Source organism: Elgaria multicarinata, chromosome 4 (assembly GCF_023053635.1).
Source record: "Elgaria multicarinata webbii isolate HBS135686 ecotype San Diego chromosome 4, rElgMul1.1.pri, whole genome shotgun sequence".
Taxonomy (NCBI): Eukaryota; Metazoa; Chordata; class Lepidosauria; order Squamata; family Anguidae; genus Elgaria; species Elgaria multicarinata.
The window spans coordinates 80,981,830-81,001,128 of record NC_086174.1 but is presented as its reverse complement, the minus strand read 5'-3'; the positions used below and the strand labels follow the sequence as shown (position 1 = coordinate 81,001,128).

At 43.5% G+C, this 19,299-nt stretch overlaps 1 protein-coding gene across 1 annotated transcript; it reads right to left on the bottom strand.

Annotated features, from left to right (window-relative positions):
- Positions 1 to 1,117: 1,117 nt before the first annotated feature.
- SLC2A12 (solute carrier family 2 member 12) lies at positions 1,118 to 18,890 on the bottom strand. Its single transcript, XM_063125709.1, has 5 exons — positions 18,716 to 18,890; positions 9,512 to 10,840; positions 4,462 to 4,584; positions 3,009 to 3,141; positions 1,118 to 1,302 (listed from the first exon to the last, which is right to left on the bottom strand). Exons 1-5 carry the CDS (start codon positions 18,819 to 18,821, stop codon positions 1,197 to 1,199), a joined length of 1,797 nt encoding a protein of 598 aa, XP_062981779.1. The 5' UTR covers positions 18,822 to 18,890; the 3' UTR covers positions 1,118 to 1,196.
- Positions 18,891 to 19,299: the final 409 nt, after the last annotated feature.

The window sequence follows — 19,299 nt, the reverse complement described above, 5'->3', positions numbered from 1 at the left end:
GGCTGGAGAGGATGAGAACTTTGAATAATTTTCTGGTGCCGGGGGGGGGGGGGCAGGAGTTCCATTTACCTTAAGCGCAGGAGATGGCTGAGGGGGCCTTTCCAAATTTTGCTTTAAAAATGCAGTTTGTGCTTTCCCACCATTGCAGGACGCTTTACAGAGAGGTTTCTCCAGCCCAGCAGCTCTTCCTGAATGCCTATGAGAGCGTGCAATGTCACCTGGCCTCACGGGAGTTCGGGACTAGCTGCTAGGCTGAAAGCCTTTGTGTAGAGTCCCGCGATGCTGCATTGGCAGCTGGGGCAATTTTAAAGTTAACAAAGTGAATAATGGAAGAACCCCTCGGCTACTTCCTACACTTTAAAAAGGTAAGCAGAATCCATGCTCCCTCCCCTAATGAGAAAAAATATTCAAAATCCCTCCTCCCCCCATGAAAGAACAATGCCTCCTTTGCAGGGAGAGATAAATTTTGTGCGAATAAGGTTCAGGGTTCAGCACAGTATCAACACTAACCCGTGGTTTAGCATTCCATCCAAACAGAGAGCCACAGCCTTTTTGGGTCAGATTCCCTAACTCTAAAGAACTTACGAGAGATCTCTCTGGTTTGTGGAGATACAATATGGAGCAAGCGCTGTGCAAGTATGAGGCCTTAGATTAGATCCTCAGTATTCAGTTTAAAGGCCTAAAAAATTGCTTGATCAGGGTTGGCCATGCTGTTGCATATGGACCGCTTGCCTTGATAAAAACATAGCTACTTAACCAGGGGTGGGGAATGTGCAGCCCTTCAGGTGGTGGTGCATTACAACTCCCATCAGCTCACACAACTAATGGTGAGGAATTATGAGAGCCGCAGGCCAACATCATCTAGAGGGTGCCATGTTCCCCGTCTCTGTTTTAAACCCTCTAAAGGAGGAGTTTGCATAACTCCCTATTGTTTTGTGTACAATATTTCTAAGATGTTTTATTATATCAGTTTTCCCTACCATTGTAAGGGAGTGGTCTGTGCTTAAAATATGCAAAACATTTCAAACATTTATAAATGTCCACTGATCAAAAAGACCTGTATGAAAATAAAATACCGAAAAGCTAATTTACAGTAACCATATGAATGTAGTGGCACTTTTTTTTCTACTGTTCTACTATTTTGTCCTGTTAGAAAATCAGCTCTTCTAGCACTGGTTGTATGCACCTGCCTTTGGCTAGTAGAATAGTTCGTGGACTTCTTTTTTAGGAAGTTCTATAGTTGATCCTATCAATTGATCCTTCCGCCGGCCCATCCAGCAAAGAGTATCCTTTGCATGCTTTCTGAAAGAGAGGAAGCCTTTTAAAGTAAATGTTTCTTTTAAAATACATTATAAGTTTTTCTTTCCCTTTAGACAATATTAATAATAGTTGTGAGTTTGGAAGCTCATATTGTAGTGTTTGAAAAAGTGTATGCCATTCTACACAGATGGCTTAGAATATTATTTATTAAATTCAATGGAATTTGACTCACCAAATGTATACCTGTCACCAAACATGGCCATCATCACCATGAGCACTTATTTGTCATTTTTTAAAAAATAACAACAGAATATTTAAGAATGCTTCATAACATGTTTTTCTGAGGTTTTAGCAGAAGATTTGAAAAGCTTCATTTTCATTTATTATAAGAATAAATTATGGAAATTAGAGTATACAAATCTATATGTTTTATGTATATGTCTTCAATTTGAATGCTTTACACCAGCCTTCCTCAACCTGGGGCGCTCCAGATGTGTTGGACTACAACTCCCAGAATGCCCCAGCCAGCTGGCTGGGGCATTCTGGGAGATGCAGTCCAACACATCTGGAGCGCCCCAGGTTGAGGAAGGCTGCTTTACACTTTTTGAATTCTTGTAGATTTTGGATTTCTTTTAGTTTGTTTTTTTTTTGCAAAGACTGAGCTGGGATGAGACAGCAGATAATAAGCGGGTGAAGGAGCATTGATTTTTCAAGAGCCAATACTCAAGCTCCTGTTTTCATCAGGGATAGTCATACGATTTTATTTTTTTTAATGTGATGTGAGCATGACTGTATGAATGTGTGTTTCAAAGCATCCCCTACCCCAAGACACACATCTCCATACATGTCAGTTAATTAGCATGGGTATACTACCTGCTCAGCTATATAAGACAGCCTTCCCCAATGTGGTGCCCTCCAGATGTGTTGAACTGTAACCCCATAATTCCCTGCCTGGGAATTCTGGGAGTTGGAGTCTAACTTATCTGGAGGGCATGAAGTTGGGGAAGGCTGATATAAGAAGTTAGGAGTAAGACTACATATATTCAAATATGCTCCCTGCAAAAGCAATTGTATGCCTCATGCATTACACAAATTGCTGTCCAGTGTGCCACTGTTCATTCTGTTTTAGGGTTTGGCTTTATAGTGTGACTACATTTATATAAAATATTCGCATCCCACTTTTCTTTTAAAAAAGAAAGACATCAACCCGTAAAATCAGATGCCATAAATGTATCTCCACTTCAACTAAAGTATAAACACTGCTATTAAACAATGCATTGATTAAAAAAAGGGGGCTTCAAAAGCCTGTGTAATCTCTAATTTTGCTTTTAGAGCTCACAAAATTAAATTGAGGCGGGCCTCTTTCAGAGAGGTATTTCAAAACACTGAGGCCACAAGAGAGAAGGCCCTGATCCATCACTGTGCTTCTAATGGTGTACTTAGATATGGGCTTTGGGCAAAGGAAGGAAATAAACAGCTGGGAATTGTGTCCATTAAATGCTCATGTTTCCTTCCCTTACTCCTAAATATTACATCACTTGCTCACTAGATGGCAGATTTTCCATGTTCAAGAGAATTGTACCTTCATTAAACAACTTACACAGGGAAACATTCAAACCATCTGTAACCTCAGGTCACAGGAAGGCCATACCTATAGCTTTTTTCACATTTGAATAATCCCTTTGATATAGTGATGTTCTTGTATTTTGTTAGCAGTGCAACTTTCATAGATATCACTTTGTACTTACTGTTTTGCCAGTTTCATGGATATTTGCTCCAAGGAACATCCTTTTGTCTCGGGTATAAAGGCAATGACAAAAGCTAATGAAGCTAGGCTCATCAGTGCATAAATGAAATATATCCACGGTAACCCAATTCGGTCTAAGAAATAATTTTAAAAATGATTAGCATCAGATATCTAATGGGCATCAAACTCAGGCCAGTTAGACAATAAGCTGAGATTGCCACAAGAACTACTACAGGTTATTTAAAGGAAATAAAAACACTTGGCTATTCAACAAATGAATCAGTATGTTCAACAAGTCTGATTTGTAGCTGATTTGTAGCATGCCCAACACACAACCAGAATACTTATGTAGGTACATTTTCCCCCATGAGGCTCGCGTATCAATCCTAGTGACAGCATTCCTATAGAAACATATTGTGGGGAATAGTATGGATGGGGGAAGAGATACTAACATTTCCCGGAATGGTAATTGCCAAAAATCAGAATTTCCTTTGCATGTATAAGCTATGATTAAAAGGACTCAAAATAACAGGGCTGGGAAGGGCGCTTTCTCTTTGAGTTGTTTCAAGTTACATGTGTGAAACACATTACATGTTATTTCAGAGACCCGTGATGCCTGTAACATTTGAGGCAGAAACATGCATTCATTTTGACACACGTTTACTGTGCAGACCTTACAAAACCAAATCCACATTTTGGAATGGCTGTAGTATTAGCAAGTGAACACTGGGGGGCTGTAATGTGTTCACGCTAAAAATGTACCGCAGGGACCTGGCCTGAGTCTCCAAAGAAGCCAGCTTGGAAGTATAGCTGAGAGGCCCAGTCTGACCTGGCTCTTTGTCGGCCTGTCCATTAATCAGATGATGTATTTTCCAAACATACCGGCTCTCAAAGCACCTTGGGGTACCCCGCTTCTACAGGCTGAGCCACTTCTACTTTCTTGCGAAGGAGGAAGCGCAGCATGGTTTCTAGGCAACCTCTGCAGACAGCAGTGCCTCCAGGTGAAGAAGAAAAGTGCAGCAAGCAGGCATGTGTATGTGGAGATTGATGTGTGCGAAATAGCACTAAGCTCCATAGAAGGGATTGTATCCAATACAGTGTGCCTGCCAACGGAACAAATACCATTGGCAGAATGGATTCCCCCCTTCCCCCTGCATGCTCCCCAAATCTGCTCTGGTGGGCCCCCCACTCTTCTGGAATAGAGGAGGAGAGGACTGCTCGCAAGACATTGGAAATAGCCTGAATTACCCTAACAATGAAACCAAGCACTGGTTTGATCAGTGTAAATGGACTGTTCTTGTTCTGTAAGACCGCATATGCAGAGCCCTTCCCAGGTTCTTGAAATTCAGTTCAGATGATGCAACAACTGGCTTTATTTACGCCTTTTTAGAGGAGCATAATAATCTGCAAGCAAAATGGTCAATTATGCTCATCCGTAACCATACCGCCCTTACCTGTTATAGTCAGAAAAGTTGATGAGATGAGAAGATTAACACCCCAGTTCATGCTAGAGGTTAGAGCAATGGCTCTTCCTCTAATTCCACCAGGAAATATTTCACTCAGTACCAGCCAGGACACTGAAATTAAGAAAAAAGATATAATTTTAGCTGTGTTCAACCAGGTTCACACACTTCTGCCCTGATCTTACGCCTCGTCGTTCCATTCAGTTTTGCGGGGAGCGGGGGCACCCACTCCATGGTTGCCAGAAGTGGCAGAGCCATTCGGAGTTTATGGGAGACCTGGACAGAAGCTGCAGGACCTATGGGTCTGGCTACACCAAGCCTACACACCTACCTTCCTGCATCTCCAGCACCAAAGATGCTGTCAGGGTGGGTGCAACCCCATCCCAAATCAAGAAAGACCCATAATATTTGAGCCCCTGGCAAGCTGGTGCCAGATGAACCACTGGACTCAATCGAATCCAGCTTCATATGTTTGTATAAGTACCAGAGTGCTGCTGTCTCATACTTTGGACACTGGGCTCATGTACACCTGCAGCCCTTTAGGGAGTGGGGAGGGACGATCATGGAGTTTTCTACTTCTGGGATCATCCCTCGGGGAGCACATGCCAGCAAGTTGTCCCGGAAGTACAGAGGGACGTTCCGGGGCAACATTTTATTTTTTTAAAAAGAGACAATTGCACCAGCATGATCCTGTGCAAAGGTGAGGTTTTTTGTTGTTTTAAAAAAGCCACAACCAAAAAACTCGGTGCTGGAAGATGCCAAGCGCTATCCCAAAGATGGCAAAAATGCTCACCCACGATGCCCACAGTCTCCCCCCCTCCCAGCTCCGTGCCCATTTCCTAAGCCCTGCTACTTGTGGGGAAGAGAAAGGACTCCGGGAGGGAGAGCCACACCGCCTGCAGAGTTCGGGATGGTCCCGAGACAGCAGAAAAAGCAGTTCCAGCTATCCTGGGAGAACTGAATGCTCATCCCCCGGAATCAGTTGTGCATCTTTTGGACACGCAGCGACGACCTCACGACCACCCTAGGATACATGCAATATTTGCTTATCAAAGCCAAGCTTATGTTACAGCTTTAGCAATGTAAAATGCATCATTTATAACCGTCACCCTGTAGAATGGTAATATTTTGCATATTCATAATATGTACAGAAGTTTACTTTGTCTAGTGGAGTTTACAGCCCCCACTTACTTCTGACCTTTTTATCCTCCGGCAGGGCAGTAAAGGCCCCATTTATTATTATTATTATTATTATTATTATTATTATTATTATTATTATTATTAATTTATATAGCACCATCAATGTACATGGTGCTGTACAGAGTAAAACAGTAAATAGCAAGACCCTGCCGCATAGGCTTACAATCTAATAAAATCATAGTAAAACAATAAGGAGGGGAAGAGAATGCAAACAGGTACAGGGAAGGGTAAGCAGGCACAGGGTAGGGAAAAACTAACAGTAGAAAGTAACAGTAGAAGTCTGCACAACATCAAGTTTTAAAAGCTTTAGGAAAAAGAAAAGTTTTTAGTTGAGCTTTAAAAGCTGTGGTTGAACTTGTAGTTCTCAAATGTTCTGGAAGAGCGTTCCAGGCGTAAGGGGCAGCAGACGAAAATGGACGAAGCCGAGCAAGGGAAGTAGAGGCCCTTGGGCAGGCGAGAAACATGGCATCAGAGGAGCGAAGAGCACGAGCGGGGCAATAGTGTGAGATGAGAGAGGAGAGATAGGAAGGAGCTAGACCGTGAAAAGCTTTGAAGGTTAACAGGAGAAGTTTATATTGGATTCTGAAGTGAATTGGAAGCCAATGAAGAGATTTCAGAAGCGGAGTAACATGGTCGGAGCGGCGAGCCAAGAAGATGATCTTTGCGGCAGAGTGGTGAACAGAAACCAACGGACTGATGTGAGAAGAAGGAAGGCCAGAGAGAAGAAGGTTGCAGTAGTCCAACCGTGAAATAACCAGTGCATGAACAAGCGTCTTGGCAGAAGAGACAGACAAAAATGATCGAATCCTGGCAATATTATACAGGAAAAATCGACAAGATTTAGCTACTGCCTCAATATGAGGAAGACTGTAGCAGGGTATCTGTATCACAATCCTTTGAGGGGACATTTCAAAAGAGTAGCAGACCAGAGCATAAGTATCTCAAAACTAGAACAAAGGTTCCCAGGAAGAAGTCAAGCAACAATTCACAAGCACTCTCATGAAGGCAGCACCAACTCATTGCACAAATGCATCGTGATTGGAGTGTTGTACAAAGAGAATATCATTCAGTTCGTAGTCTTCTTTATCGGTATCTTCTTGCATTGTTACTTTTTTTTCCTTCTGTCAAGAAGCAGCAATAACCCCAAAGGGATGTTTCCTCTTGGGTGATAACAGTAACCAGATGCCAGGTTTTTATAATAAACATTGGCAGCTGCAAAACTTCGGTCTCCAGCCTTCTGCTCAACAGAAGAACCTGAACAACTCTGTCTGGCACAGTATTCAACTTTCCACCTCTGTACAGCTAAGAAGCTGCATTTCAGAGTTAGGGAAGACTGCATTTCTTGTTGGAATGGGAGAAAATGCATTTCTGTGTACAATTCTTAAAACTATGCACCATGTTGTTGCTGTTTTTATTGTGTCTTTACTGTTTTATTGTGTCTTTATCATTTTTTAGTACTGCATCATTTTTCATTACGTGCTTTATTGTTGTGTGCCATCTTGAACGGGTTCCTGCCCAGAAAGGCAACTCAGAAATATTTTTCATTAAAAATGCATACTTTTCCACCAGTGACTTTTGAAGTGCACATTTTTCTAAAATAAGCATTTTTTTTCAAATCAGCATCGCAAAGTCAGGATTGTCCAAGCTTTGCTGAACAACAACAGCTTTGCCCCATTTGCGTTGGACAGCCGCTCACTGCCCTTTATGTATAATATTTGATTAAAAGTGCCCACTAGCAATTACTACAAAGCTTGAGTCTTGCAGTTAGCCCTGGACCACATAGCTATCGCATCCAGTGTGCATCAAGACCACACTTGGTTGCAATGTAATGTGCTGCCTTCTCCAAAAGGACAGTTAGGGAACACTTTAATACCGTAAGTGATACATGAACATATGGTAGCTTATAGACTCTGTGGTCATATAATCATAGAATAGCAGAGTTGGAAGGGGCCTACAAGGCCATCGAGTCCAACCTTCTGCTCAATGCAGGAATCCACCTGGATTCCTGCATTGGTCTGATGAACAAGGCTTGCTCTGTTCCAGCTCTTACCTGCAGCTCTCTGGCTTTCTTCCTATGTGCCTCTGAGCTACAGTCTGAGGAAGCCTATACAAAGTGTGCTTCTCTATGACCTTGGAGGACTACCTCCAAAACAGGCGTTGGGCCAAAATGAAAACCTCTTTACCTAAAGCCTCAGTTGACTTCACTGAGTTAGGTATGTTTGCTGAGAAGAGGCAAAACATGTTGGTATTTCCTGGACTACCTGGAATAGTCATTTAAGAACCTTTCTCTTTGACCTCAAACCTTGTCACTGTAACAGGTTCAGCTACATAGCTGCAGTCTAAATAATCTAGTATTGACTCTGTTTCCTGACTTTCCTTCTTCAGAGTAGGCTCAAGCTTGTTAAGGCTTTAGAAAGTAGAGTTCAAAGTATTTGAAATGTTTTCGCGGGGGGAGGGGGTGTTCAAAGGTACGCACTGCGGACAACTGCAACAAAAGAAAGATTAGAGGCTTACAGTTTAGAAATGAACGCAGCATGGGATATGAAAGCCTTTGAAGAGAATGAATTATTACAAAGTGCAAAGCTGAGGGACAATAAAGAAGGGGATTATCCCCTAAGTAATGAGGTCAGAATGTCTTGAAGGGGGACGTGCCAAATACACGTAACACACTTCCAAAAGCAAGATCCATAGATGGACAGATGGATGTAATCAAGGTATGAAAAACTGAGGAAGGAGAGCGGAAGCTACAATCAATCTGTCAGGGATAGGGAGCTACTTCCAGCGCCAGCGGACTCAGGCGCCTCCCTTGCACGCCTCTCGTTGGCCCAATCATCCAAGCAAGACGCCTCCTTTGCATGCCTCACAGTTCCCATTGGGGGTGGCGAGAGGCCCATGGAGGATGACTTGTGAAGCATTGGAAGGAGCCACTTTACCCAGTGCCAGCCAAATTCCCAGCTTTGCGTGGCATGTGTATCCCCACAGTTACTTTCAATCTGTGATCAGGGATAACAGGAGGATTCCCCTGTGCATTCTACCCACCCAGTGCAGTGCACAGGGGAATCCCACAGAGGAACCCACAGAGGCTCCATGGCTTGCTGAATTACGCCCGTGGGTCAGAGGTTCATCGTTCCTGGATTAGATGTTGCAGTGTGGGGCTAAGTCAATATCAGTGATCAAGAGTAAACCCCATTCTTCTCCCCACTGGATCACTGCCCCAGGCCTAAGGCACACATTGATCTACTCTAGCTTGGCAAGGAACTGGACGATGCCATTTCTGCTAATAGCTCCAAACTATGTCAGAGGTAATCAAGTCCCACCAGCCTACTGTGTTCCTTGGGAAAGTAAGGAAGGGAGATTTATTGGTTAGTTGTCCTTAAGAAGCAGGCGGTAAGCTGGGAAATAATAGGCTACCACTGCCTGTGTGGCATTGCAAGGCAGGGTGGAAGGCAGAGGAGTTTAAATGCTGCTTTTTATCAAAGCCTTTGAGGGCTAGTTTTGCCTAAAGCTGCACATAGTTTTATTTGTTTTTACTGCTTTTTGGTATTAGTTTGTTAATGCCGAATATATTTTTAGCTGTGTAAATTATTTATTGTTTTATATCGTTTGAGTTGATTTTATCTGCACGTCACCCTGAGATCTCAGTGATATAGGGTGGGATACAAATGTTTTAATAAATAGATAAATAAATAACATATGAGCAAAGCTTTTGCTTGTAGGGCTTTAGCTTTCCTATACACCAAGGACTGTAATATTCAGTGACATCAGGGTGAGCACAATTACTTAGCAGTCAAAACAACTTACGAACAAGAGAACACGTAAAAACAATATATGAAACACTTACTTGGTCCAAGTCCAATGGAGAAAGCGGCAACGTAAACAAGTAAGCCAGCCAAAGAGAGCCATTTCAGAGCAGCTTGGACTTCCATAGCTCCTGTAGCCACCTGGGATTCTGCTTGGCTTGTGGCAAAGGCTTTGCCTCCTGCCAACGTTGTCCTGTTCTGCTCCTCTGTATCAGCAATTCCATCCTGCCAGTGTGAACTTCTGCTAGGTGAAGCCATGCCAGCAAATTGCTCCTTAAGAGTTTCATTTGTGGAGGTCAGTTTTCCCATTCCATGGAACACAAGTTCTTCCAAGGACTGGTTTCTACAGACAGTAGTGACATTCACATGTATATTAAGCATCACTAATCCCATGGTGCCTAACGACACAAACATGAGGGATGAGCCAATACAGAGAAATGTCTTGCTTCCAACATGATCCACAAAAAGGGTGGCTGGGATTGTACTGATCACTTTGACCACTCCAACGCCAGTGGAGGCCAAGCTAGCTGCTTCATTGCTTTGGAATCCAACTGATCTCAAAACAGTCGATGTATAAAATAAGATGTTCGGCTGCCCTGTCGTTTGTACAAAAAACACTAGAGTGATGCCTATCAGCACCCGGGTCCTCATGTTGTCTTTGGAACGGAACAGGTCCAAGAAACGGTACTGGTGCTCATCTTTCAGGGAAGATTTGATTGCAGTGAGTTCATCAGTAACGTCTGAAGTTGCCCTTAGCTTTCCAAGTACTTTACTAGCGGCTTCATCAAAGCCTTTCATAACCAGGAACCGAGGACTAGGCAGAAGGAAATACAAAGAGATGGCTTGCAAGATCCCCAATGGAATGGCAAGGCCAAACATGTACTTCCAGCCATGGGAAACACTCGCAAAGGTATAGTTTGAAACATAGGCAAAAAGGATGCCCACTACAATCATGAGTTCATTCAAAGACACAAGCAAGCCTCTTCTGTGTTGTGGGGCAATTTCTGCGATATACACACAGGTTGCTGTTGAAGAGAGTGAAACAGAAACCCCTATTGCAATCCGTCCTGTTATAAGTAGCCCATAGGAGGCAAAGAGTATCAAGATCACGCTGCCCAGTACAAATAAACAAGATGATAATATAATGGTAACTCGCCTCCCATACTTGTCTATCAGGATCCCACCGGTCAACGAAGCTAGCAAGGCACCAATGAGAAGCGCACTTACAACTATTTCTTGTTGTCGGCATGAAAGCGCTAGTATGCTAGTTAGTTGAAGAAGGGCTCCAGAGATAACTCCTAGTTCGTAACCCATCAGAAGGCCACTGATAGCAGCAATGGTGGATGACAGAAGAGTAAGCATTCCACAGCCTGGAATTAAAGGATATGAAAAGAATCAGTTTAGTTCTGCATCATCAGAATATATATACCTATATATTACAATCCAACATTTGCCCAAGACGCTCAAGCAGACAACACATAAAAAAATGATGGAGAACTCCCTAAAATGTACAACATAATGGGGAATTAGGATTGTCATCCATTGATTTAAGAAATAGCAAAGTGATGTGAGGGGCAAGGGGACCAAGCCAGGATGAGGAAATCAAGAAAATCTGGCAAATCAAGGTAGAACTATAGCAAAACAAGAGTGGAGTCTGATAAACCTGGTGGGTAGACCCTGGCACAATATGGTAGATCATGGATATAGGGTCCAAGGAGGAACCTGTTGGAACTTGGTGTGTCATAGAGTGAGCATGATTTGTCTGGATGTGGATTTTCAAGCAACAAAATCTATAGCCTAGCATAACATGGATTTACTAATTGGAACAGTAGAATAATAGCCAGTTGGGAATGCTGACAAGGCTGAAGAATATCTTCAGCTAATGGATTGTATCCAACTTTCATCCAACGGGTTAACATCATGTGTAAACCCAGCCACTATCAACACAAACACACACACACACACACACACACACAAAAGAGAATCACAATATAGCAAAACATACATTTGCTGGTATTTGATTTACACTGGAAAAGGTAATAAAAAGTGCCCCCCTTTTTTGTACTTTAGAAGAGAAGAGAAGAGAGGGGAAATATGAGAGTCCATGGTTTACACAGACCAATTTTTAAAACATTAAACCATGGTTTAGCATTATGTCACAATCTAGCATTATTGTAAGCTACCTTGAGGCCAAATGCAAGAAGGTGGGATATAAATCCTGAAACCACATTAAAATGTCACTGTTTGCTATAAATAGACCATGCTATGATCTATGTTCACCCTTCAAAAGTAGTCAGATAGATGGCTCTGAGTGATCACGAGCAAGACACAGGGGTAATGGACATGCCCTCTTTGTCACCAGAACCTAGGTTTAGCTTAGCTATCATCATTGGCAATCAAAGAAATAGATTTTCTTTAATTCTTGGTAAAGTTCTCTCAACTAGCTGCCATTGCCACATCTTAGGCTAGTGAATTCCATAACTTAATTACACATCATTACATAACATATTTTTCCTTAAGGCTCATGTTTGGACTCTGAACTTTTCCTTATCAGTAACCCCTGGCTTCTTGATTATAAATTAGGTTACATAGCCAATAGAATTTCTAATGATTACACTCTCAAGAATAGAAAACAAGCAAAAATCAAGGTGAAATATGAGACAAATGGAAAGCATATGCCACTTTATTTTCCATGTGCCAAAGTAAACTTTGCCTTCTACAGCTGCAAACATTGTTTATTATCACAAGACAGAAGTAACTGTGCACATTCTACTTCTAGTGCACCCTTTTGTACTCTAGCCATTGATGGATAATTCTTGTATGTAATTCTCAGGTTCTCTCTTTTCATCAGCCGAATCACTTTCGCTGCATGACAATTGGAGGCCCAATGAATCAATTCATGATTTTTGAGTAATTACAAACAAAAAGGTCATATTTCTGGAAACTCACCACCAAAATTCTTAGTGTACATAATCTAACTTTGCTATAGCCATAATTAAACACCGAGTTGGGTAACTCAGTTCCATGCTGACAGTAATTGCATTATTACCACACCAGAGTTGTCTTTTTGAATAAAACAGACATTTGGCACAATCCTATGCCTATTTCTGTAGAAGGCAATCCCTCTCTATTCAAAGGGGCTTACTCCCAAGTAAGTGTGCATATAATTGCAGCCTTTGACTACTAATTTTAACCTACCCCCCTCAAGTAAGTCTCACCCCACTCCATTTTTCTAAACCATTGGCTAAATCTAAGCATGATTTAGTACTTCACTCTGCATTATCATATCCATCTTGAAAACGCCAGATATATAAGAGCCCTTCTGGATCAGGTCAGGCCAGAGCTACACTATGAAAGCGGTATAGGGAATGTGTCCTGGGCCCCAACAGTTGTCAATACACTTCAATACCATTATAAAGCAGTAGTGCAGCTCCTGCCCAAGAGTCCATCTAGTCCAGCATTCTATTCACAGTGGCCAACCAGCTGCCCAGCAAAAAAACACAAGTCGGACATACGAGTGCAACAGCAGCACCATCTTGCCCCAGCAGCTGCTGTACATAGGCAGACGGCCACTGAAACAGGAGGTAGCATACAACCAACAGGACTAGAGCCACTGATGGCCTTCTCCTCCATGAATTTGTTCATTTGCCTTTCAAAACCATCCAAATTGGTGGCCATTACTATATCTTGTGGAAATGGAATCCATAGTTTAACTAAGCGCTGTGCAAATAAGTATTTTCTTTTATCTGTCTCAAATCTCCCACCAATTGGCTTCATAGGATGATCCTGGATTCTAGTATTATGAGAGATTAAGAAAAATGTCTCCCTATCCACTTTCTCCATCACAAATTGGGTGAATAAGGAGTGAAAACAGAAGACATCTGATTTCTGCATTGATACGAAGACCTGGTTCACATATAACACTAGCCCACAGTTTAACCCGTGGTTTGTCTGGTAGATGATCAAACAAACTGCAGCTTGCTTCCTCAATCCTTAGGCTGTTTGTTTACCTCCTCCTTCACCTGCTCCCTCTCTGTATCCCAAATGCCTTCGCAGCAGTGTAGTACTGGCATGTAGAGTGGCTGGGTTTTTTTAAAAAACAATCTCGCCTATAGCTTGGTGAAACAACCCAAGTATGATCCATGGTTGGGATTCACACATAACAACAATCCATGGTTTAAACAGAGTTTGCAACCCAAAAGCAAACCATGGGTTCCCCTGCTTGATTGTTTGTGGTTGACAAACCATGGTTTGTCAGTGCTTGCTTTGCACATCAAGACAATCCAGAATTCAACAACACATGGGTTAAATAAGCTAGTAGTTAGCATTATGTAAAAACCAGGTATATCTATGTGGGTCAGCAATAAAAAAAATCTGTAAGTAAAAAGAAACAAAACAAAGAAACTAAAATATGTAACCTGGGTCAGTGCATCCAATAGCCTACAAAACTGCTTCTCAAATTTGGGAAGGGAGGTTTGAACACTGGAGGGAAGCGAAGGAAAAGCATTTGCTTGGCTGAAATAAGTTTTTAAATGATGGGACGAGAAGGGAGACCAAGTTCGTGAAGTCTGAACACCCTGCCCTGCAAGTAAGACCTAATCTACACTTGCAGAGCTTCCAGGATGGAGTGGGGTGGGAGAACCTCGGGCTTTCTAGCTTCTGAGATCATCCCCCAAGGTCCAAAGCTACGGGCCAGTGGGGGTGAATACCTTGTGTGTGGGAGAAACTGCTTCCTGCTCTTGGGGAGAAATAGTAATGGCACAATATAGGCCAAATCAACACCAAGCAGGATACGCACTATGAAAGCGGTATATAAAAGGCAGGAACCACACCAAGAAGGACATCGTGATATGAAAGCGGTATATGGGTATGTGTCAATGAACCCCAACAGTTGTCAGTGCACTTCAATACCGCTATAAAACAGTAGTGTGGCTCCTGCCTCTTATATACTGCTTTCATAGTGCAATATCTTTCTTGGTGTAGATTAGGCCATAGTCAGGCCAGAGAAAGTAATCAAATATGGTAAAGGGGGCATTTGCAGCACTAACACCAAGCTTAACCTGTATTTCTCCCTCTCCTTGCTTACCTGTGTGGAGTGCTCAGTCCTGGTACTAGAGAGGGACAGAATGGCCTAAAGCTAGTTTGTGCCCTATATTCATGCATTCACTAGTAAGCTGTTCCATCCCATTTTGGTGTGGATTTTTAAAAGGTAAACAGCTACATAGCCGTAGCAACTTGCCCTTTAAAAACATGGTTAAGTAGTACTTAGATGTAGTCCAAGGGGCTGAATTTCTCTCTTTTCAACAGGTGGTGGCCCCTAGAGTGTGCAGCTCTTGCTGTGTACATTCAAAATGTGGCTGCACTTCATCACGGAAGTGATGGGACAGGACAATGAGCTGTAACTCTCAGGGACATTGTATGAAAAGAACTATCGTTTGTCCCTTTGAGCATCAATACCCCATCATAAGCCAGGGCATATTGCAGCCCACTTTTCAAACTATGTGACAAGATCTGCACATGTTCTAAGTCGCTGGTACTTATGGGGAAAAAAGTAGGGCGGGGGAAGTCAGTCCTCAGATTATTTCATTGTAGTATCTGGTAAAAATGTGGATTCTGAAGAATGCTATCTGAACCACAGCTTAGCATGGTGGGTGCAGATCAGGTAAGCCTGTTTTTTAATTTGGATTCAATGAATTCCTCCATATCTGCCCCCCACACACACACCAGTTGTAGGGGTGGAGTTTTGGCATTGGGTAGCTCATTATGGTTCTAAGCAGAGAAGAGTTAGCAATGTGCTCAAGTTTCTCTGGAGGCAGACTGGCGATGGAAACAAGGAGAAAGGACACTCGGCACATAGATTTCCCTCTTGTAAGTTTTAAATGCACGCATCATAAGGCTAGAGCAAGACAGCTCCATGCAAGGCAGTCTTTCATCTGAGTCATGATCATCCTGTGTGGGAGTTTATATACTGATGGCAGTATCCAGTGACTGGGTGCTGAGTTACACCATATCCTAGGCTCTATTGTGGCAATGTGAGCAAGGCAGTCATCTACACAGGGGTGGTGGTGAGGGATTCCCCCTCCCCTTTCCCATTTAAGTCACAGGGAGGGAAATTTCTTGGGTCAGGACTGTGGTAAGTATGAAGTGCACCATCCACAGGGGTGTAGCTGTGGTCTGCAGGAGTATAGGATATGATGTAAGTGTGCTCCTCCTCCCTCCCCTCCCTCATCTCACACCCAACTCCGCCTCTGTTTTGCCCATTCCACAGATGTAACTGAGGCAGTTCACTGGCCTATCTCATGGCAACAGGTGTAACTGCAATTCCTCTGCCTGATTCTATGGTTTAAGGGAAATTGAAGTCTGAAACATCTGGAGGGTCCAAAGTGGAGGAAAGCCAATCCAGATGTTCATACTGTACGTGTGGGTGCTTGGAGGGGGAAGGAACGCCATGTGCATGATATCAGGGGCAGCGCTACCTGGCACAGCTTTGCTTGGGCATTGATTTAAGCATTTTCAGGAACAGTTGAGGGTAATTATGGTAATCAGACAGCTCGCAACCCCCACGTGTGAAGAAGAAACTTGGGATGTTCAGTCTGGAGAAAAGAAGACTGAGGGGAGACACGTTAGCAGCATTTAGGTACATAAAAGGATGCCACGGGGAAGATGGTCGAGAACTATTTTCCATGGCCACAGAAATTAAGACCCAAAATAATGGGCATAAGTTACAGCTACCTAGATTCTGATTAAATGGAAGGAAAAACTTCCTGGCGGTAAGATCTGTACAACAGTGGAACAGTCTACCTATGGAGGTTGTGGGTTCGCCATCTCTGGAGGATTTTATGAAGAGCCTGGACAGCCACCTGTCGTGGATGGTTTAATTGGTTTTCCTGCTCATTGCAGAGGGTTGGACTTGATGATCCTTCCAACTCAACAATTCTATGATTCTAAGGCACTCCATCAAAGAAAAAGCAGTCATAGAATCATAGAATAGTAGAGTTGGAAGAGGCCTATGAAGCCACTGAGTCCAATCCCCTGCTCAGTGCAGGAATCCACCTTAAAGCATACCTGAAAGATGGCTGTCCAGGTGCCTCTTGAATGCCTCTAGTATGGGAGAGCCCATGACCTCCCTAGGCCATTGGTTCCATTGTCGTACTGCTCTAACAGTCAGGAAGTTTTTTCTGATGTCCAGCCAGAATCTGGCTTCCTGTAACTTGAGCCCGTTATTCCATGTCCTGCACTCTGGGAGGATCAAGAAGAGATTCTGGCCCTCCTGTGTGTGACAACCTTTCAAGTATTTGAAGAGTGTTATCATGTCTCCCCTCAATCTTCTCTTCTCCAGGCTAAACATGCCCAGTCTCCAGCCACTACTTGATTATTTTCCTTATTCTCAACTTCCTCTATGCTACTGGGTCACAAACAATAGCAAAGCTTGAAAGTCTTGTTTTCACCTCATCCAGTTGACAAGGCAAAAAGGCTTGAGGCCTGTCTTCATGGTACTGCTTCGCCGCTCCTTCCTCCTGAAACCACATAGCATCGCTACTGCAGGTTCAGGGCAGGAAATGCCCAGGAGGGAGTGCAGGCTTTTCCGGCAGTCATCCGGGTACTGGAGCCCACCCCCTGCCCTCTTCCTGGCTTCCAGCGATCAATCACTGGTTGCCATCCGTCCCACAATCGATGCCGGAGCGAGGACACACAGCAGAAAGGCCATGGTGACCTCACTTCCAAGGGAAAAATCTGGGTAAGTCCCTGTCTTGTGGCTGCGAGTCGGTGGCTGCATCGGATAACCATGGTAGTGCCACCATGCAGCCACAGCAGAGCAAAGAAGACATTTGAACAGCCCCCTGGTCTATTACCTGGTGCTCCTCCTCTGAGAAAGTCCTGGAGCTGCACACCCCCTTTGTCCCCTGCCCTCCACTACACCACTGATTGCACAAACACTGACACATTCTTTTCCAATTGGCCCTTTTCCTTGTGGCAATTATGGCAAGCAGACTTTTAAGAGGCTGCATTTTATAAACCAGTTGGCCACCATGTACATTCACCTTAAAAGGGCTGTCTTCTACTTCTCTCTATATTAAAAACATTCAAGTGTGCACATACATTGAGTGTCTCGATCCACTTTCAATTGTCATGGGAAAATGTTCCAAAATCAGCGAGTGACAGTGGAATCATTCCTTATTCAGCATCAGCACATTCTATGAGGATATATAACCCCATGTAGCTATTTTGTGTTACTTTTGGAACTTGGTGAAAGACCAAGAATGTACAACATCTGGGATAAACAAAGTGAAACAACAATGACATTGAGATCTCAGGGTGTTTCCCCCACCCCCAGAAATAGTTATACCAGTCTTGCTGTGCTTCAAAACCAAAGCCAAAAGCACCAGTGACCCATGGAAGAAAAGCCTATCCCAATGAGGTCTAGAAACTTGAATAAGAGTGGCAGATTTTGTTTTCACAGTACCGTGCAAATAGCACGACAGCTATTCTAGGCAACACTAGATCTTGTGATATTTCAATGGACTGAGCTGCAAAATCATCCTCATCCTAATCACCGCCATCACAAGATACACAATCCAAGTTTTACGCCAAAAATACATCAAGGGTCCTCATTCAAGTGTGAGAATTAGAATGGTGCAAAAGATAGAAACTTGGACTGAACAGACTTGTATTAAAACCTAGCCACTATCTCTGATTTGGATCCAGGATCTGCCTTCCGCAATAGAAGGGCTCCACTCACAGAAGGTCCCTTTGCTGGATTTTGGGGGATCCCCCACACACCACACCCCCACAGCTCACTCTATTCAGCAGGGTCTCCTGTCGCTCTGTGTAACATTTTCAGGGGGCTGGAGGGACTGCCATGGGAAGTGCCATATCCCACTTCCAGGGGGATCTAACCAACCCTCTCAACTTAATCCACTTTGCAAGAGTTGTTTTCAGTCCGAAATGGAATTAACTGAAGGCCCTCATGCTTGCCTCCCTAAAGTTCCTTGGAGGAAAGGTGAAACACAAATGTGATGGACGCATACATATTAGAACTGAGATTTCAATTTGCCCCTCCTTACAAATCAGAAATTAGAAGGCTGGCTGACCTGGTTCCTTTAGGCTTACTGGCCATTTGGGGTTCTTGTTGTACTTTTTAATGGTTATTCCGACCCTCTGACTGTTCTGTTTCTTGAGGCTAGAACATTAGTCACACATCTCTGCACCTATTGTCCTGCAGGCGTCATTGCCAGTTGCTCTACCTGTTTGGGCCGGAAGCTTGCGCAGGCTGCTGCATCGGTTGCCCTCTTCTCCTTGACTTTTCTGGCATTGCTGGTGGAGGTCCTCCGTGTCCTGCAGAGGGATCATGGTTGTGTGGAAACAGTTCTCCCACCAGGCTTCAGGGCTGAAAGGCTCTACAGGATGGGCGCCTTCCCTCTGCTGTCAAAACCGGCGCCACTCGCTGTTGTCCCGAGCATGGCAACGTCCTGCAGGAGCGGACTCTAACGTGAAAGTTACCAAGGGATCCACCGACAACTTTTCTTTCCCTTTCAGCAGGCTTTGCCCTTTGCGGTGACACAGTCTGTTGCTATTCTGGGTGAGCCTATCAGGAGCAAGAGGGAGGGCTTTCGTTCGGGTGCATTGTCTCTGCCTTTAAAGCAAATTGCTGAAGGCATTAGGGCTACAACAGGCATCTGAGAGCTTTGAGTCTCAAGTTTTCTGTTTCTCCAGGTGGCGTATATATATTTTTTTACCCTCCTTGTTCCTACATAAAAAGAAAAAGAAAAAGGGTCTGCAAAAAAGGGGGGCACTGAACAAACACAAAACAGCTGGCATTAATTATGAG